This window comes from Hakea prostrata, chromosome 4 (assembly GCF_041222555.1).
Source record: "Hakea prostrata isolate BN-2017 chromosome 4, UWA_Hpros_2, whole genome shotgun sequence".
Taxonomy (NCBI): Eukaryota; Viridiplantae; Streptophyta; class Magnoliopsida; order Proteales; family Proteaceae; genus Hakea; species Hakea prostrata.
This window is the reverse complement of record NC_142603.1, coordinates 587,904-608,773: the sequence shown is the minus strand read 5'-3', so window position 1 is coordinate 608,773 and position 20,870 is coordinate 587,904. Positions and strand designations below refer to the sequence as shown.

General features: G+C 40.1%; 1 protein-coding gene across 6 annotated transcripts in view; it reads left to right on the top strand.

Moving 5' to 3' along the window:
- Positions 1–20,870, top strand: part of LOC149016883 (telomere repeat-binding factor 1-like) — a 55,914-nt gene that overhangs the window by 32,561 nt on the left and 2,483 nt on the right. For all 6 annotated transcript variants that reach the window (XM_089151148.1, XM_089151146.1, XM_089151147.1 and 3 more), the window contains 2 exons: positions 4,609–4,695; positions 9,798–10,142. In XM_089151148.1, the coding sequence (XP_089007274.1) occupies positions 4,609–4,695; positions 9,798–10,142 (432 nt within the window). The remainder of the gene's footprint in view (positions 1–4,608; positions 4,696–9,797; positions 10,143–20,870) is intronic.

Below are 20,870 nucleotides of genomic sequence, written 5' to 3'. Positions count from 1 at the left end.
CAGAAAACCAAAATTTTCAGGTTTGACTGAAATTTTGGTGGAAACCTGGTCTTTTTTTTTTATAAATTTCGAACCTAGGTTTTGGGCCTTATATGACCTCATTTTCATCTGATTTTTTCCATTCTACCTATTTAGAGCATCGTAAACAAAGTGGAACTAATATTTTGCCCCCCCCCCCTAGAAGGGGGAAAAAGAACATACAAACCACTAAAAAATTATCATTCAAGTATACTAACAAATGATTGGTTCCAACAAGTGCAAACTCTATTGCATACATGCATAGAATTATCAACATACATGAATTGTTTGATAGAATGGTTAGAGATACAACAAGTCTACAAAATACAATGACCAACTAGATCAAGTGATGGTGTCTCACATGTATTAAGTTCAGGTATACTAACAAATGACTGGTTCCAACAAGTGCAAACTCTATTGCATACATGCATAGAATTATCAACATACATGAATTGTTTGATAGAATGGTTAGAGATACAACAAGTCTACAAAATACAATGATCAACTAGATCAAGTGATGGTGTCTCACATGTATTAAGTTCAAGCCCATATATCATGTGTAAATATGTATTTTGAAATTTAGAAACTAGTTTTTAAAATAAAAAATTGAAAAAATAATTGCAATCATCAAAATATAAGTTTAACAACACATTCATAGATCAATAGTCCTAGAATGAACATATATTAATTTCAACGCAATATAAGATCATTTAAGGCTTGAACAAAACAAAAATTAAAAAAATGGGAAGTTAGGAATTGTTGGGTATGCTTCACATTCTGTTGTCGACGAGTTCCCTTTGTAGTTTGGGCTTAGGCCCATGAATAACTGTTGTGGCTTAAAAGGTGTTTGGAGGCCAAAGAGGAGTTTGAAGGCAAAGTAATTGTAGAAATTAGGTTTGAGATAGAAATCAACAACAAAAACCAAGGAAAAATAAGTTTTATTGTCGAAACCTGTGAAATTTGGTCAAAACTTTGGACTTTAGGGAATTCTTGGAGTTTTGTTTTCATTTTTTGTGGATATTTCTATCAAAATTTCGGTAATTTCGACCAAAATTTATACCTTGAGCATTTTGACTTTCTCCTGCTCCCATGGTTCTTTGAAGTGAAGGCTCCCAAACTCGAAGACTACGTTCCTCGCATTCCCGCTTTGCCTAAGTTTTGCCTAGTACCGGTACGAGCAGCAACACTCATTACTTCTCCATATCATTGTAAAATTCGAGGTTGAATTTTTCCCAAGAAGGGGTGAATTGATGTAAACAAGATCTAGGACCACCCAAAGACGCCTGGTGGGTTATCTATACCCTACCAACAACCCAAGCATTTTCGTCCAAGTATAGTTGACTCCACTTAGGGTTTAGTAGTGTCCAATATGTTTATAGGATCCTAGATCTACTATTTTTGAGTTTGAGTCGTTATTTGTGGTGTTATTGAAGAGCCCTTGTTAGGTTGAAATTCCTAAGTTTTAAGGGAGTCTCCTAGTTTCAGTCTACTTCTTGCAGGGACTCCATATCTATTCTTAGTTTCTAATTGGGATCCTTCTAGAGTGAGATATGATAGAGTCCTTATATGAGTTAAGTAAGAGTTTTAGTTTGATTTGTCTTCTAAAATAACATTCTAGTGTGAGTTTCATCTAAAGGCTATAAATAAGCTTCTCTACAATGTAAACAAATCAGTTTATGATTATGAAATTGATTGAGAGTTGAAGGAACATAAAGTGGAGTCGTGGGTTCCCCTTGGGGGGGGGGGGAGGGCATGCGGCTACTGTTTGAAGGAGAATTTCTGCGGAATTTTGGATCCAGCTTCCCTCTTCCATCTGCAAGTAGGTACATTTGTACCCAGCCCATCTTAGTGTTTCTTCTTCCTTCTCTTCCATCTGCAGGCTTCTTCCCCACCCCAAACACCAGTAAAACCAATCCCCTCCCCCATTCCCCTCACTCAAACCTAATCCTTCACCCCCTTCCTTCCCCAATCCTTGGTTAGTAATCCCAGCCCTTCTCTTTTTCCTTTTCTTCTTCTTCCTCCTTCAACCATGCGACACTTCTGGAATTTCCAGAAATTACAAAACTCGAATTTCAGAATAAAAAAACCAAACCTACACCTAAACCTTCCCTACCCAAAGACGTAACCCTACTAGAAGATTAGATCCCCCTTTCCTAGCCCTACCTTCAATCCTAGCTTTCAGCTTCCTCCCTTCTCCCTAAACCCCAGAATTTGCTGCAACTTGTCTTCATCTTCAGGAAACCCTAACCCTTAAAAGTTCAAAACCCAAAAAAATCATAATCCTTTAACCAAATCCCAAACCCTTCTAGAGTTAGCTTCTACATCACCTATTTGAACCCTCAATCTAACCCTAGCCACAATCCAAACCCTAGAAACCCTAGAATCTAAAAATTTAAACTGTAAGGTTCATATCTGAAGTTCAACAAGACAGCAAAGATACAAGTCTGAATTACAAAACCCTAGCCGGACGTAACCCTACCCCTTTCTAAATCCTAGAACCCATAAATTAGCCCTAGATCTAGGTCCACTCCAAGATCCTCTTGCTGAGAATCTGGTGAAAGTTGGATTAAATATAGGGTTTACTTTGTAGTTTATACTCTCCCAGTTATGGAAGCTTTTGAAAGGTATGAAGTTTCTTAATTTAGGGTTTCAAGAATGGTATTCAAATCAGGAACTGTGACACTGGCTGGTATGGCGGGGATGTTACGGCTGAAGTTCGGCTGGATTATGATGGGTGGTTTGGGAGATGTGAGTGTTCTTGATTGGGAAGAAAAGATTGAGTTTAGTGTTTAGTGTTTAGTGTAGGATGTAAAATAGAAATTAAAGTGGATTTGGATAGGCTGCTAGCTTCCTCGATAAGGGGCCTTGTAGATGCTTGGATCGAATGGGATGGAGTTATTGAAGGCTGTCCTTTGAGCCACTGCAAGGATCTAAGTTTGACTTCACCTTGAACCTTAGTGTTTCTTCAATCTTGGTCCTATCTCTGCCCAAACTGAACAAAGCAATTTTTGCACCAGCAGACACTCAGAAGTCAAATCTGAACAAACATCATTGATAACCTGAATGGTACCCTCCTATCAAATGGGTCTATTTATAACAAAAAACCCAGCATTCCTAGTGGGAATGTAACTCTTGACAAACAAGTAGAGGGTTCTATTTGAACATGAACTCCTGACTTAGACTAGGAAATCAAAACATCTAGAAGTGGTCTTTGTAATTCAGACCTTTACGTGGGCCTTAATTGGGAAATTAAAATAACTCCCTGATAGGACAAAACTGCCCTTATGATCGGGCATAATTACAAAACTGTCACTGCCCAATCTTATTGTACCATAACACTTAAAAAAATCAAATTGTACTAACGGTAAAAAGAAAATAGTAAGTATAGAGTTGTTCTTTCGTTTTAGAGCTCTGGCTAGCGACCCTAGGGTCTTTTCCTAGTCTTGACCTTTCATTTGGTGCGTGAAGGCTCTGTTCCTTCATCAAACATACTATGGGCTGTCCTGAAAACTATGGTTTGTTTATCTTCTTGTGTTGGGCGTGTGTGTTTTATGCATTTCCCTGGCATGTGAACCTCTTGCCAATTCTCCAAGCATAGCTTCTTCTGCTCTGCTATTCTGCTGTGGAGAAAGGTTGGGTGGGGATATGCTAAACTGCTTCAATTAGTGGTACTTTCTGCTTGGATGTCTGGTTTCGAGCCCAACTGCTTCTAGGCTAGGCAGGTCTCTTTACTTCCTGCTCAAATTACTTGACCAGCAGTCCTGTCAATGGACTGGGTTGTCAATCCAAATTCGTATTCAATCTGGTCAAAGCTTGGATATGGATAGATGGCCATCCAAGCCATTTATCATTTGCATTTTTAGTTCCCCATTTATTAGAGGTCTTAGGTATCATTTTAATAAATTAAAAGTTACTTATTCTGTAGAGGGTATTGATATGTACAGTTCCACCTTTTTCTTCATTTAATAAGTGGAATACTTTATATTTTAATATGTATTTTATATATATATTATTTAGTACATGAACAATTGTTTGGTAACTAGTTTAATCTAACTGGGTATTGATTATTGGATCTATAGAGATACACTTGATGTTTTATTTTATTTTGGGTATCTATTTACATAATTAGGTGAATGAGGCGCTCAAGGCTTCTGCACAAGCAGAGTCTGTTTCGGGGAGGGGCAAAAAATGAATATGTACACATCTGCTCTGTATCTGACATTCTGACCCAGTGACAGCCCTATTAGCCTGCTTGGCTTTTTTTTTTTTTTTTTTTTTTGTATGAACCCTGACTTTTTTTTGGTATGAATCCCTCATTCTGAGTTTCACTCTCTATACTTATCCGTATCAGGCTGCACTAAACCCATTGCCAGCTTTAATCACTGACTCATAGTCCAGGGCATGAAGAATAGGAGACGATGTTTTGATATTTTCAGTTTGGATGAACTCAATTCACTAGGTCTTGTCCCAAGTATTTTTAGTTCTAGTGTTATAATGCATAGGTTCTATTTCGGGAACTCTTTTTGCAGATGAAATGCTTTCTCAAATTTTAGTTTTTGGTTCTGACTTTCTCAGTTTTTCATTTTGTAGGATCAATGCTGGGCTCCTTCAAACTTCAAAAGGCCATCACTTTCGGCAAAATTGAAACATTTGACTGCAACTGGGAAATTGATAAAGGTAATTCATGTGCCAAGTCTCTGTGTAACCATACCTTTGGATTTCTAGAGCAATCTTATATTACATAAACCCCATTTGGAGTTTCCATATTGTAAGCCTAGGGATACCGTGACCAAAATTGCAAATGGTATTTTCTTGGATTGAAAAAGGTTAGTTTTGAAATGATATTGGAGGAATTGGCACTCATCAGGTGGTTTTGATATGAGCTTCATCCTAGACTGAAGCCCAACTGGGAATCCTGAACCTCACACAGTATTGGTGACATTTTCAGGGGAATTTTTTTTTTGGGGTGGGGGGGGGGGGGGTAGGTGCATAGGGATTTGGAGGTAACATTCCTTTGACATCAAATCATGGATCGGTTCCTTGAGCCTTTTTTCTATGCGATTGTGTCCTATATGACTGACACAAGACTTGACTTGCTAGATATAATGGGAGTTTAGTTCTTTTCAGGTGCCATAGCAGAGAAACGTAGAGCTTTCATTAATGATATGATGTAAATTAGGTTTTCTTGAGAGATTTCCCTAAAATTTAAGGTTAGCCCAGAATCTTCCTGTAAAATAGTCACCAAAATTCTAGGGTTGATCTAAGGTAACAAGGAATACTTATGGATAGGTATATCAGTATATGGGTTGCTAGAGAAAAGTTAGGGTTTTACTAAATTCCCATGGAATAATCTTGAAAGACAAAAGATACCAGTTAGGGTATTACTAAATTCCCATGGGATGATCTTGAAAGACAAAATATATCATAGAATTGATTGAAAGAGGAATGGGACAATTTGGATTGATTTGGTAAGGTTTAGGGAAGATTTTAGGGATAATTCTTGGATGAAACAATTGATAAACAGAGTTTTAGGGTTTTGAATGTCATGGGCAATTCTTTTTTCCTTTCTTTCCTCTTTCTTCTCTGTTCTTTCTTTTTTCTTTTTCTTTGTAGTTTTCTGGTTGCCACAAGTCAGAGAAAGAGAGAGGGAGCCAAGAGGGAAACATGGGGGGGGGTGCTGCAGGGTTTAGGTATAGTGGTCTAGAGGGATTGTAGGGGTGAGGAGAGGGCTTAGGAAGTGTCGCAGGGGGTAGGGGAGGGGATTTGAGTGGCCGCAGTGGTAGGGGATGGGGTTACCTAGGCTGTGAAGAAGGGGAAGGGGAGGGGAAAGGCTTCGATGGGTGAAGGGGGAAGGGGCAGGGGTGTTGGTCTTATTTGGAGGCTGCTTGAGAGAAGGTGACTGCTGGTTCGTGAAGATGAATGCTGCAATTAAAGGAAAGGGGCAAAGAGTCCCGTCATGGCCCTCCCAAGAGAACCATGACTTGATTCCCACAAGAATTCTTCAATCTTCATTCAATGCAGACTGTCTCTACAATGAAGAGAATGGCTTATTTATAGCCTTACATCTAGAAAGAAAGATTTAAGCTCTAATTGGGAAACTGACTTAGACCCAACTAGCAATTTAGAAACTAACTCAACTAGTGTTTCCATCGTAACTTAGGACACTTTTAACAACTAAATAACAGCCACATTAAATAAAAGAACTTCATTTGAATTACGAGACCTAATTAGAAGTCAATAACTAACTCAAACTAAGACTATAAGAGAGCATTGGATTCAGAAAAATAAAACAAAACTTCTGAAAATAAAATCAGCAACTAATTAGGGCTGGAAAATGACCAAATTGCCCCTACAGTGATTCAGCCTGCCCTAGTTGTGCCATCTTGGTTGGGCCTCGGGCCCTTCTTCACATCACGCATCACGTTATCTCCATCTCCAGTGGTTGACTTGAAACTGTTATTTAGGGAGACTACATTACAATGTTTTAAAGGTAACGAAGTACGAGGATAAAAGACAGATAATTACAAGTTCAAGGAAATTTGGAACCATTTTTATAACATCTTGGGAGAAATGAGAAGCTAATAGTCTCCTTGGTCGCACTGTGTGGTTCTGTCTGATCTCCACATAGTACATAGTTCGGTTGTATTGGTGTCCTTTGAGAAAGTATAGTGTTAACCGGAAGACCTGCATTAAAGAGATGCCAAAAGCATGGCTGTCAAAGTGTCTGCCCAGGCGGTAAGGCAGTTTTTGAACTGCCTTATTTGCATTTGCTTTGTTGACATGGTTTTTTTCAGCCTCTTTGTCACCTTGTATGCGTTATTGTTGCCTAGGTGCTGAAGCAGTTGTTTTCTTAACATTTTGACTTAATATATTTTTTTAAAATCAAATTTTATTCTACAAAGCGGTATATGAATTTAATTGTTAGTCATTTTGGAATTGGGAGCTAGTGAATCATTAAATGGATAATGATTTGCAAATTGGAATAATTTGATCTATTAATTCATCGTGTTTGGTAAAAAAAGTGGTTAAAGAACGAACATATCAATTCCTATTCGGATCTGAAAATTATTCTTTCATTTACAAAAAGTTGGGTAAAAGCAATTTGGTCAAATAATTTCACAAAACCATTTATGAAATGAAAAATGTAAAATTACTACTTTCATTTTCATACTTACAATTTGATATGGTTCATAGTCATATTATGTTACGATGCTTGATGAAATGAACTTATTTTTGTGGATTTTTTTTTTGTTTGTTTGTTGGTTGGGGGGGGGGGATAGATAATATTTCATAATTATGTTTCTTGATTTTTTTTGGATGAATGTGATTCTTGAATCTTTGTTTAGCTTATAATAGAAATTTATTAGTTAAAAGTAGTTGTATTGAAAAAATTTGACCTAACTGCTTTGGTAGTCCTATTGCCGCCTAACGAGTTTGGGAAGTATTTGGCCTTCAGCATTTTTGCCCATAAAGAATCCGATTGAGTTAACAATCTCCATCCTTGCTTGAGTAAGAGACATTTGTTGTACTTTTCCATCTTCTTGAAACCCTATCCTCATAGGGGCTTTGGTTTGCAGCATTTGTCCCATGAAATTAAGGTGAGTGGCTTCTTTTTCTTGGGATTCACTAGCCAGAATTTTTGGCATAGGGAATCCAGGTTTTTACGAAGGTATTTTGGGAATCTAAAGCATGCATATGATACAGAGACATTATTCTAGCACTGTCTGTAACAGGATTCCCCTTCTTGCATTAGATAAATTGGAGGACTTCCAAGTAGCAAGTCAGGCCTGAAGTTCGTTTTCTTTTCACGTTCAAAGAAGAGGTTGGTACCCAAATAGGTTGCATCCTTTTTCATCTCTGCCACCGCCTAGGGTTTGCAGGAGTTGAGGTTTGTCATTATTGCTTACGTTTCTACTAAAAAAAGCTCCACACTTCTCGGAGTTGATTTCTTGCCCGGTAATGTCGGAAAAGAGTTCAATTGCTGCTTTGAGAGCTAAGAGGTCTTCCTTCTTTGCTCAGAAAAATAAAAGAGTGTCGTCTGCAAAAAAATGTGAGTGATTTCTGGTGCTTGTCTTGCACTGTAATTCCTGATAATAGATCAAGAGATATAAATTCATTCAGCAACCTAGACATGACCTCCATGATTATTAGGAAGAGATAGGAACTGAGAGGGCACCCTTGACGAAGGCCCTTGGACCCCTTAAACCACTGATAAGGACAGCCATTGAGTTTAATGGAGAATGATGCTGAGGAGATTAGAACTTGTATCATATTACAATTTACACCATGTTTCCTCAAAATCTAGGCATGTGAAGAGTTTGGAGATGGCCCCCCGCTCCACACCCTATCATAGGCTTTAGACATATCTATATATGTGCCACATAACCTGTTTTTGCCCTTGGTTTTCTCATGAAGTGGAAGATTTCTTGGGCGAGGAACATATTTTCTGATATTTGCCTATTTGCATCATAAGCAGTTTGACATGGAGAGATAAAGGAGTGGAGTAGTGGTTTTAATATGTGGGCTAAAATTTTGGTTAAGACTTTATAGCTGACATTACACAGGCTATCAGTCACCTGTGTTGCATTATTTTTTTTGGGGATAAAACATGGTAAGGTGTGGTTTGTTGCAAAGGGGAACGACAGAGTGGTAAAGAAATCCCTCACAAGGTTAAACAGATCTCCACTAATTAAATCCCCAACTTCTGATAAAACAGGGCATTAAAGCCATCAAAGCCAGGGGCTTTATAGGGTCCCAGGGAGAACACCACTTCCTTAACTTCCTCAATTAATGGGGTGTCGGAGATATGCAGTTACTCTAAACTATCTGCAACGCGCCCCGGGGGGGAGGACAGACATTCAACAAAAGAGGAATCCAAGGGGTTGGAGGAAGTGTTTTGATCTTGCATGAATTTTGCTAACACCAAAGCAATGCCATGGGGATCTGTATATGTGATCCCCCTCCCCCCTCTTTTCTGTTGTGGAACTTCACTTTGACTGGTGCTGGATTCTTGTAGACAGATGGTAATATCTGGTATTCTTGTCACCGTCTGAGATATACTTTCCTTTAGCTTTCTGGTACCAAAACATTCTTCAGCTTCTAAAATCCATGAGTCTTGCCTTTCTGAGATTGATTTCCTCCCAGTTAGGGTTAGGGTTACATTCAAGGGCATCGATCTGAGATAGATTATCAAAAAGTTGGTTGATGCTACCAAAGGTTGGAATGTCCCAATAACTTCATGCTTTGTTAGTTTTTATTTACTCTTTGTCTTAATAATGATAGTTAACTGAAAAAAATAGTTCTATTTGACAATGTTCATGAGTGAGAAATGAAAAATAAAATTTAATTACTATATCTAGTAGCTGTTGGTCATTTAGATACAATTGTTTTCCTTGATGCTCATGGGATTAATATTAGATGGTCTGGGGAAGGGGTTTCCAGTACTGCAGCCTTTGGATATGACTGGATACCATTGTTTTACTAATTTGCATGGCTGACAGCCTGTCTTTCATGGCTTCGCTTAGATGACCTATTCTTAAATTGTAGTTTTAAAAGTTATTTTGAGCGGAAAAATAAAAATAAAAATGCTGAGTGGAGTCATATTGTTGAAAACAGACGAGTTAGGACTTGTTTAGAACCACAGATAGCTGGATTAATGCTGAACATAATCTCAAGCTGAGCACTGGACTTATGACCTGAATTTTTTTCAACTTATTTCTATGTTAATTTTTATGCCCTTTTGGAATATTAGCTGATAAGTTATAGCAATAACTTGAAAGGTAAAGCGTAAGTACAGATTGGCGCCAACCTCAATTTTGGTAGAAGGAAGAAAAATAAGCTCTGGCCTGTCATTCATTGAAGGAAGACAGAAAGATTCAGAAAAAGATGATGTGAAGACATTTACTAGATCCCAGGTAGATGCAGAGCTGGCCAAGATGCGACATATGACTGCTAAAGAGGCTGCTGCTGCTGCTGCACGGGCAGTAGCAGAGGCAGAAGCAGCTATTGCTGAAGCTGAAGAGGCAACAGGAGAGGCAGAGGCAGCAGAAGCTGATGCAGAAGCAGCACAAGCCTTTGCAGAAGCAGCAATGATGACCTTGAATGGCAGAAACTTCTCGAATCTGGTAAGATTCTACTTTTCTGTGTTTGTATGTGTGGATTTGGTGTTGAATTTTTTATATTGATAAAAAGAAAAGTTCTACCTGATTAACGAGTATGATGGTGTATCTATTTTATTGGTATCTGTTGGTTGTAAAAAGGTTTCAAGTTGCTTTGATGTAGTAAGGATATATTTGTTGACACTTAGTTGTCAAGGTGTCACCTAGGGATCCAGGTTGTGGTCCATGGACCAAAGTTGTAGCTTGAGGTCAAGGTATTTAAACAGCCTCTCAGCCAAAATTGCTGCGGTAACACTACGTAGAAAAATTGTCCCCCAAACACCCCCGATGGACTTTGCTTGTGCAGAAGCCTTTGGCACTAGGCTTGGTCTTTTCGTTAGTTGTCAAAGTTTCACCTAGGCATGTGGGTGCCTTGTTGGTGTCACTTCCCATCCAATTCCCTTCCAATGCCATGGGTCATCTAGAAACCATGCCAACCATGGTCGAAACTGTAGTCAGTGACCCTCTATTTGCTAGTGTTGCAATAATCATGGAAGATACTAGACATTTTCAAAGAAGGATTCTCGCAGTGCACTTGGTATTAGTTTGTAAGCAATACAATTTTGGTTGATGAGAATATGCAACTAGAATAAGGGTTGATGCCAAGAGAGATTTTGGGAGAAAGCTTTAGAATCCAATGTTTCAAGATAAGAGGATTAAAACTATTTTGGTCGTTTGGTCTGTCATTATTATGACTGGCTGATAGTGCAATTTTTATTGATGAGAAGATGCAACTAGAATAAGTGTTGATGCCAAGATAGATACACGGAGGAAAGCTTCAGAATCCAATATTTCAAGATAAGAGGATTAAAATTATTTTGGTCGATTGGTCTGTCATTCATCTGCATGAAGAGACTGCAATCCTCTTTTTTATTTTTATTTTTTTAATGATCATGACTGGCTTATATTTGATTTTGGAGTATGTTGGAAGAATACACACGTAAACAAGGGAGGTGGAAACGATAATGATACTTAGAATAGGCTATTTCTGTAAGTTTAATGAAGAATCTGGTCTGTTTTTTTTCCTTTAAAAGCAAAGGTCCTCTGGAAAGAGCACTACATTTGATATGTAAACAGGGATAGTGAGAGCTGATATAGGCATGTCCTCAAATCCATGTTATTCTGGTTTATGATGAATGACAGAATCTGATTCAATCGGATGTGAAAAATCAAAATTCACTGGGATGCCAGATAATTGAATAAGATCCTATACTGATTTTAACTAAAACAAGGGATCTGGGGTAGAAGAGAGGTTAGATATCTTAGTGACAAGACAAGACTTTGTATGCGAGCAGACTTGATAGATCTTTTTTGTAACCCCCAAATTGAGGGCCGGTGATCACTCAATTGATTTAGCAATACAATTAGGGTTCCTTAAAACTCTACAGATATGGTATAGGGCTGTATTGAATGGTTTTAGGGTTTAGGAGAGGGAAGAACAGGGTTTGGCTAGGGTTGAGGTTGCTGGATTTATTGAGGTTCAAACCCAAACCTTGCTGTAGTTCAAAATTCAGAATCAAACTCCAAGGCTAGGGTTTAGGACGATTTGGGTTTCTTTGGGGGGGGGGGGGTTAGCTAGGGTTCCTAATTGGGATCGCGTGCAAGGGGGGAAGGTGGGGAAAATAATCATAAAAGGAAATTGGATTTGAGTGAAGGGTTTGATAGATCTAGATGAAGGAAGGTTAGGGTTAATTGGGTTTTGGTGAAGAAGAAAAGGACTAAGGTTGGGGTCGAAGGTGAGAAGAGGAGAGGGGAGGGGTGTTGAATCCTAAAAGGGGGTGGGACTTGGATGGTGATTTGTGAGGTCTAGGTTTAAGGTTTGGATGAGGGGTGGGGAGACCTAGGGTTTAGAAGTTTCGGGAAGAACTATGCTGCCACATGGTAGGAAAAGAAGGTAAAAAGGAAGAAAAGGGGGCTTAGATGGCATTCGGGTTTTGGAGATGGGAGGGGGAATGGAAGACTCGGATTGGAGGAAGAAAATGTAAGGCTGCCACATGATAAGGGAGGGGGAGACTGAGGTCCTTGATGCGGGTAGGGGATTGGGATTAGGAGAACTAGGCTTAGGGGAGAGAAGAGGGTTTGCCGCAGGCTAGGGTGAAGGGAAAGAAGAAGTTCCGAGGGGAGTTGAGAGAGAAGAAGCAGGGTAGGGATTCTGGTAATTGCTTGTAAGGGGAAGAAAGTTGAAGAACTTGAGCAAACCAGAAATCACAAGCAGCCGCAGGCTTCCTCCTTGGAAACCCTACCAGTCCAACAATTCTCCTTCAAATTCAAGTTTATCCAATAATCATAGTCTCTCTTCTTTTGCAAAGGACTATATTTATAGGCTTGCATTAAGGATTCATGCTAGGACTCAATATTAGACAGCAATTCAAACGAGAACTGCTACTTTGTTCATGACTCTCTGTCTGCTGAGGACTCTTACTTAACTCATCCTAGGATGTGATGTAACACAGGAGTGCTGGGCCAGTCTTCAGGATCTTCAGTTGGGGTTAAGCAGCGGTCTAGGGCTCTTAGCGTTCTACACTTGGGGTTTTTGATTGAAATTTGTTAGGACAGCAGCTAAATTAGGTTTTGGAGGTCTGCGGCAAAATGAGAATAGCCTCTAGACACTGCGGTTAGGTAATCTAGGCCTTGGGAAGGAATTAGGGTTGCTGCAGGGTTCTAATAGGTTCTGCGAATGCTGAATTCATAGTTTTTTTAATGCTGTTCTTACTGTTAATTGGCGGACAGAATTCTATGGTTTAGTTGTAGGGCTCTACTTGAGGTTGAAGGTAAAAGGGTAGGGGTGCGATGGTGATCCTAGAAGGATTGAGGTTTGGGTGATGGATTAGGAATTTACTTCTATTCTAGGCTTTGGGGCAAACTTTCAAGTGCCGCAGGCTTTTGGGGAAGAAAAGGAGGTAGAAGAGGGGGATTAGATTGGGGTGGGGTTAGGGGTGATATTACTTGATGAAGGACTGCTGTAGAATGAAGCTTGAAGAAGAAAACCAACCACTTTAGGTGCTGCAGGGCTCCAAAGCTCTGAAGCACTTCTCACACTTTCTGGCTGCAACTCTCTTCTTAATGTTTTTATCAATCATCAACTGGTTTTGAGTTACAAGCCTAGATCTGTATTTATAATCTATTACAAGTGAAGTATACTTGGACTCAACAATTAAGAATCCCAAACTGACCACTAATAAGACTTCTAATCAGACTAGACAACTTGAGAGTCCCCAGCTAATTAACTGAAAACTTCTACTTGGACTGAAGCTCTTTAATAACTTAACCAATAGGAATTCAGATAACAAAACAAAAAAGATAATGATTCTTCATAATATTCTAAATTAATCAAACACAGATAGGGATTTGAACTAGGGGTGGATGATGGCCAAAATACCCCTGATGTAGTTCCACCCCCATTGGAAGTGCCACAAGCTGGCTGCTGGCTTAGCCTCTTTATCGAGCTTTCCTGGAATGCCCTGGGCTGGTTACAGTTACATCGATTCATATTATAAAACATGAGTAGTGCTAGTCTCCCAGTAGAACTTGGGGTACAACTAAAGGAATTCCTCTTTGTAGGGCCCCTAACTTTTGACTAGGACTCTGTCATAACTTGACTAAAACTAAACCAAACACAAAAACAGAAGTAGAGTTGGACTCTACTAACATGCTGTATCCAATTAACCCTAATTGAACTCAACTAATAACAGACCAGCATTACCAAAATGTTGTTATGCGAAATTTTCTGTTGGGACGTAGGTTGCTGGGCTGCCACCTAGGCACTGTTTCCCCCCTGGAGTGGCCTTGCGCTGGGTTCACATCTACTTTTCCCTTCTTGAGAGAATCGTCCCTGATGAATGTGTGGCTTTCCTCTGGTTTTCACGTGACACTGGACTAGTACCTTGTGACTCCTCAATGGCTTTCCCTTTTGCTTTCTTGGTGGGATCATCAGGAGTTGCTGATTAGTGTTTGAGTCCTTCTGGTTTGTCCCGAAGACTTGCTTCTTCTTGGCTTCTTTTAATGAGGGATAAGAGTACAATTCTTTGGCCCTTGTGATGTAAACTGTTTCCAGGGATTCCATAGGGCCTACTTCCCCAAACCCTAGGGACCTTATTTCAAACCAGGGGTATTTTGGTAAGTTTACAAGATTTCGTGGTGTCTTAGGTCTAAGCCCCATTGAGTCCAGTTTGTTGTCTGGACCCTAGATCGGTTGTTGTTTTCTCATTTGGATTAATATTTTCTGAGTTATTGCAGAGTCCTTGTCTAGGTGTGATTCCCAATGGTGTTGGGATCCATATCTACTCTTAGAACCCTAATTGATCCTTCTAGAGTAAGTTATGATAGAGTCCTTGTTTATGTGAGAGGTTGTTAGTCAAGTCAAGAGTCCTAATTGGAACTAGAAAGTCAGTTTGAAGTTCATTAGGTTTCCTAGTTTGAGTCTTAATATTTTGTTTTTAATTTTGAGGCCATAAATAAAGCCTTCTTACTCTGTAATTATGAGTTGATTTGAGTAATAAAATTTTGTGTTTGGAGGAAAAGTTGTGGGCTTTCCTTGGGTGGGCTACATCAGTGTTAGAGTGAGTTAACAGCCATTGTCTTTAAGCTCCAACAGTTTTCAGCACTCATTCAACACGCCAGCAGCTTATCTTCATCCTCGAGTAAGTACAGCCCCTCCCTTCCCCTTCTTCCCTAACCCATGCAAGCCTCCCCCACCCATCCCCTCTATCGCAGACCTTCCCCAACCCCTTTCAAACCCTGCAACTCCCTTAGAATCCCGCCCCTTTCAATCCTAGTTCATCCCCTACTTTTCCCTAACCCTTAACCTTAGATACAACCTTCTCGTTTCTCCCTTGTTTCTTCTTCTCTAACCTGCGGTAGAAAACCTAGACAGCCCTAAAATCAGAATTTGACCTAATACTAGAACACCTATTTATCTCCAACCCCAACTTTAATCACCTGACCTTAGCATTAGCTTCCCCATCACTTCACCCACACTCGATCCCAACCCCACTAGGTCTCTTCCAACTTACCCTAAACCAATTAGGTTTGACCTAAACATATTAGAATGGACCTGAAATTATAAATCTCCAACATCAACCCCTCCAAGACCATTCGAACCAAAGAACTTTTCAGCTTTAGACCTAAAACTTCACTTTCCAAGTTCTGAAACTTCAGTACAGCAGCTGAAACCTAATCCCTTTGATATTCTAAACCCTGAAACCTCTTAAACCTAAACCTAACCACATTAACAAACCTGAAACTACAAGTACAACATGGTAATAACGTCTGAAATCACAATCCCATCAATCCCAAGCGTGGCTGAAACTTCCAAGGCCTAATCCTAATCCTAATTCCTCCAAGAGAGATCACCTATTATCAGCATATACAGCCTGGGAAGACTGCTGGTTCCCTGAGAGAGGATCTTGGAGTGAGCCTAAATCTAGGACAACATTCCTCCAAGCTAAACCTTAGAATTTGGTTCACTTCACCTTGTGTTCAAACTCACATTTATTCTCTCTACTGGTGTTGATGTTGTCAAACAATCATGTTCTCCTAAGGATGACGTCTATTAGTTTCATTGGTACTATGTTGCACCAAATTTTTGTCAGAGTAGGAATGTTTTTTACTGGTACTAGGCACCTTGAAACTACCTCGAGTCTGGTACTTTTGAGGAAGGATAACTTTTAGCGTTGGGGGTGCTTCTAGTCTTGAGTCTTGCTCTTTTGACGAATCTCTCTGACACCACGTTGACATTGCTTCCACTGTCCATAATGGTTTGAGCTAGAAGACCACCTACCTTGAGTCTGCTGTGGAGGATGCTGCTGCTTCTCCAGTCTTCACCTTTAGGCTCTATTACTAAGGTATTAGACATAACGTTCAGGTGAGAGTCGTTGTCCATGTACTCTTCCTTGTACTCTTCTTCTGGTTTTGCTTCTAGTGGAGGGCAAGGTACCTCCTCTTTTAGAACTTGTTTGACACCAATTCTCCTTCCTTAGAGGACACTCTCTGGCAAAGTGTCCCTTGTCATGATCGCAAAGGCACTCTCCAGGGTGGTGGTTGATGACCTGGCCTCTTGCTTGGAAGTACACTCTGAGTGGATTCCCTTTTGGAGGAACTACGGTAGAGGGAGTGAAGGGCTTGATGGTGGTTGGGTCCTTTTTGTAGTTTGGATTGCTTTGTTTCTTCTGTGCTTGCAATCTTTCAACACGTAGGGCTATGTTAAACAGATCCCTAAGATTTTGCACATAGTAACTCCTAGGGCCACCAGGATATATACTCAAGCCAATTCTGAATCGGGTCATGGTTTGTAGTTTGCTCTCCCTAGTCCTTGTCCTTAAGGCTAAGGAAACTAACTGTTGGATGTTGCTGACAACAGACGTGGTAACCTACTTCAAGGGGTGGAACTGTTCCTCTAATTGGTCTTGTGGTGTTCTTGTAAGTACTTCTCTATCAACTCCTGTCCCATCTAATTGCTAGTTGTGAGCTCTCTACCTTCATAGTATACCTCTTTCTCCATTGTGTTCCATCAGCCTCTTGCAGCACCCACTAACTTGGTATTGGCTAGCCTCATTTTCCTGTCCTCTGATAGCTCATACCAGTTGAAATAGTCATCCAACGCAGCTCTCTAATTGTAGAACACCTGTGGGTCTAAGGATCCATTGAACTCTTTGAGCTCAAGCTTGGCTTTATAGGGGTTTCCTCCCATTCTTTGGTCGTCGCCTCCAGTGAAGCAGGATCGGATGTGTTCCTCCAACATAATTGGTGTCTGCTGATGGCCTCTCTCTCATGGTAGTCTTTCATCAGTTTGATCCCTGTCGTATATGTGATCGTCACCTTGATTCACAGGTATGCTGATTCATCCATGGCTCTGATACCACTTGATGTAGCCCCCGAATTGAGGACTAGTCTTCAGGATCATTCAATTGAATCAGCAGTACGATTAGGATTCCTTGAAACCCTGTGGATATGGTATAGGGCTGTATTGAATGGTTTTAGGGTTTAGGAGGGGGGGGGGAGGAATAGGGTTCAGCTAAGGATGGCTGGATTTATTGAGGTTCAGACCTAAACCTTGTTGTAATTTAAAATTTAGAACCAAATCTAGGGTTTGGGAAGATTTGGTTTTCAAAATTTTAGATTTCTAGGGTGTAGCTAGGTTTCCTAATTGGGATGGAGTGGAAGGGTTTCTAGGGTTTTGGTGAATAAGAAAAGGACTAAGGTTGGGATCGAAGGTGAGGAGAGGGGTATAGAATCCTAAAAGGGGGTGGGACTTGGATGGTGACTTGTGAGGTCTAAGGTTTACGGTTTGGATGACGGAAGGGAAGACCTAGGGTTTAGAAGTTTCGGCAAAAACTATGCTGCCGCGAGGTAGGAAAGAAGGGAAATAGACAGAAAATTGGGGGGGGGGCTGTGATGGGGTTAGGGTTTTGGAGAGGGGATGGGTAATGGAATACTAGGATCAGGGGAAACAGGTAAGGCTGCCGCAGGCTAGGGGAGGGGGATGAGGGCTGCAGTGGGGTAGGGGATTGGGTTGAGGAGAACTAGGGTTAGTGGAGGGGAAAGGAGTTGCCACAGGCTAGGGGTAAGGGAAAGAAGAAGGTGCGAGGGTGTGAGAGAGAAGAAGTTAGGGGCAGGGGTGGGGATTTTGGTAGTTACATGTAGGGGGAAGAGAGGTTGAAGAACTTCAGCAAACCAGAATTCACAAGCATCCGCAGGCTTGCTCCTTGGAAACCCTGCAACTCCAACAATTCTCCTTCAAAGTCAAGTTTATTCAATAATCATAATCTTCCTTCTAAACAAGTGAAAGATATATTTATAGCCTTACATGAAGGATTCATACTAGGAGTCAACATTAGAATGCAATTTAAGCTAGAACTCCTACTTTACTCATGACTCTTAGTCTACTAAGACTCTCACTTGACTCATCTTAGGATGGTCCAAATTACAAAACATGAGTAGGGTTAGCCTCCCAGTAGAACTTGGACTACAAATAAAAGAATCCTTCTGTGTGTATGACTCCTAACTTGACTAGGACTTTGCCATAACTTGACTTAAACTAAACCAAATACCAAAACAAAACTAGAGTTGGACTCCTACTAACGTACTAAATCTAACTAACCCTAATTGAACTCAAGTAATAACAGACCACAATGCCCTTATGTGAGATTTCCTGTAGGTCGTAGTGTGCTGGGCTGCCACTCTAGGCCCTGTTTTGGCCCCTGGAGTGGTCCTGGGCCTGGTTCACATCAATTTTGGGGATAAAGGTCAATTGTAAGGCATGAGATGACCCAAAAAGCACTTGATCATGACCTACTTTGGAAGTCTACTTGGAAATTTTAGCAGTTACCTCTAGGAAGTAAATTCCTTTTAGTGGATACCTGCAACTATTGAAATTGCAAGCTGGTGAATTTTTCTTGTATAGTCACATAATATTTTTGTGGATATGGATAATCAATATATATTTTGGTACTGACATGATGCCCAAGAACTAATTTAATTGAGTGTGGACCTTGTTGGAACTTCATTTGAAATAATTCAGGAGCGCAACATCTGGGGTTTAAACAGGGGTTGAGAGCTGCTGTAGGCCTATCCAACTGTGAATCTATTTGTCATTGCTTATGACCACTACCCAAATCTGATTATGTATAGATTGAAGAGAAAAATCAAATTAACTTATACCAGATATTTGAGTAAGTTCCTATATTGATATCGGATAATAAAAAATGAAATGTTCAAAGAAGTATTAGATAATTTAATATTTAATGTTTAAGGGAATTGATTTTGAGTGAAAACATATTTAATTAAATTTATTCCTAAGTTTGAAGTTGTCGATTGCTTGCAACTACGAAGTCTTGAGTAAGTTATTAGGAAAGATAATTTGAAAAAACACGAAAAATCCGTTTTTCCTGCAGCATAGGTCCTTTTTAAATATTTAATGCAGGTCTGGCTAGAGTCTACCTGCTGTCAGAAATTTGAAATTTTGAAAATAAACAAGATATTAGAATTATGGGAGTTCAAGTTTGGGTTCATGAGACTCTCCTTAGGAGCTCAAACTGTACAAAGAGTTAGTGTTTTGAGGAAAAGGATTACAGGAAAAGTACATTTGCAGAGGTTATAATTAATTTGAGCAAATTGAGCTCTTATTGCAGCTATGAGGCCATGCATTCTAAAGAACACTATAGTTTCTTGTCCTAGTATAAATATGTGATTTGGGAATAGACTCTGGACCAAGGAACGAAAGTTCGTTCATATCGCCCGGTTCGCTACCCAAAAACTCACCGAATTTCGAGTTTGCTGCCTATTAACAATTTCGTTTAAATAAAATAATAAAAATATGTAAACATTTATTAATGTGATATTTCGTGTTCCGTGTGATAAAATATTAAAGGGTTTCATTGTTTCTTTATGCTTTGGGGTTTACCTGATTAATATTAATGGGTTCCATCATTAATCCTTTTGCTTTGGCGTTTGTGTGGGGTTTAAATTTTAAATTTTATTTAGTTTCGCGTGGGTACGTAATAAGTTTCAATTTCCAACCGGTCGCTTCTTCCGTTTCTTCCTGTTTAACAATTCTGGCAAATCCGCTGGTGCGGCTCGGTGCGTGGGCTGGGTTTGTTTGTTGCGGTGGTTGTTTTCGGTGCCGGTGAGATGCCGTGATCGTGTTGGCTTTGGTCGATCAACCATTTTCTCTTCTTCTTGATCGTCGGGGTTTCTTCTTGTTCCTTCATCTTCGTTTTCTTTTGGGCTTGGTGCGCTGCCATTTCCTTGCCTTCTTGTTTTCGGTTGCCGGGGTTCTTCGTCTATTGGTGTCGGGGAGTGGGTGTATTTTTGTTTTATGCCGGTTTGGGTCGGTTCCCGTATCTCGGCGTTTGTTGTTCCGTTCGTTCGAGGGAATTTCGTGAATCCCCTCTTTCCATGCTCTGGACACATCTTACTATCATTGCAGGCTTCAAAACCTGCTTAGTTTTCATATGTTGACACACCCATGATCCCAGTATAGTTGCTTTTGGTTGTTTTTGTCAAGATAATTGCAATTCTTGTGAGATATACTACTTATATATGGGCAGGACTGAATACTGAAGTTTTTTTAACCCCCAAATTAATATGGGAGTTTCCTTCTCATCAGTCATAACAGGAGTATATATGGGGTTGGCTGGATTACTCGAGGCTGCTTCACTATGACTGTATATTGATAGCTCCTCCCTCTTCTGATTGTTCCTGGGTGTAGCATAGGATTGTCAAGCTTTGGCTTTTGTTTCCAAGTTACTTCCTCCCTCATTGTGGATGGTACTGATCCTGCCTTTGGCTTGGTTGTTTGCACTCCCGGCTGTCCTCTTTCCCCTGGTTACCTCGGGAGCCATCCGCACATTGGGCCTCAAGGAGCAGTCCTTTATATTGCTGATATTAGCTGCCAAGATGATTGAGGCCCTCTTTCTGAGACAATTAAAAGCCATTTGGGAGTCCTTGCGTTAAGGTCTCAAAAGATCTCGGGGTAATGACATTGTTTTGTCTCCTTCCCCTGATAGCCTCTTTAGCTCCAAATCAGCCTGGAATCTCATCAAATTTTGTGGCTTCCTGTCCTTCACCCAGACCTGATTTATTACGATGTCTTAATATTGTTTGACTTGCTGGCTTTGTTCAAATGCCCTTAATTATGTGAACCACCTTCTCTTTGCTTCCCCCTCCATATAGTGGACATGGGTTTTATGACATATG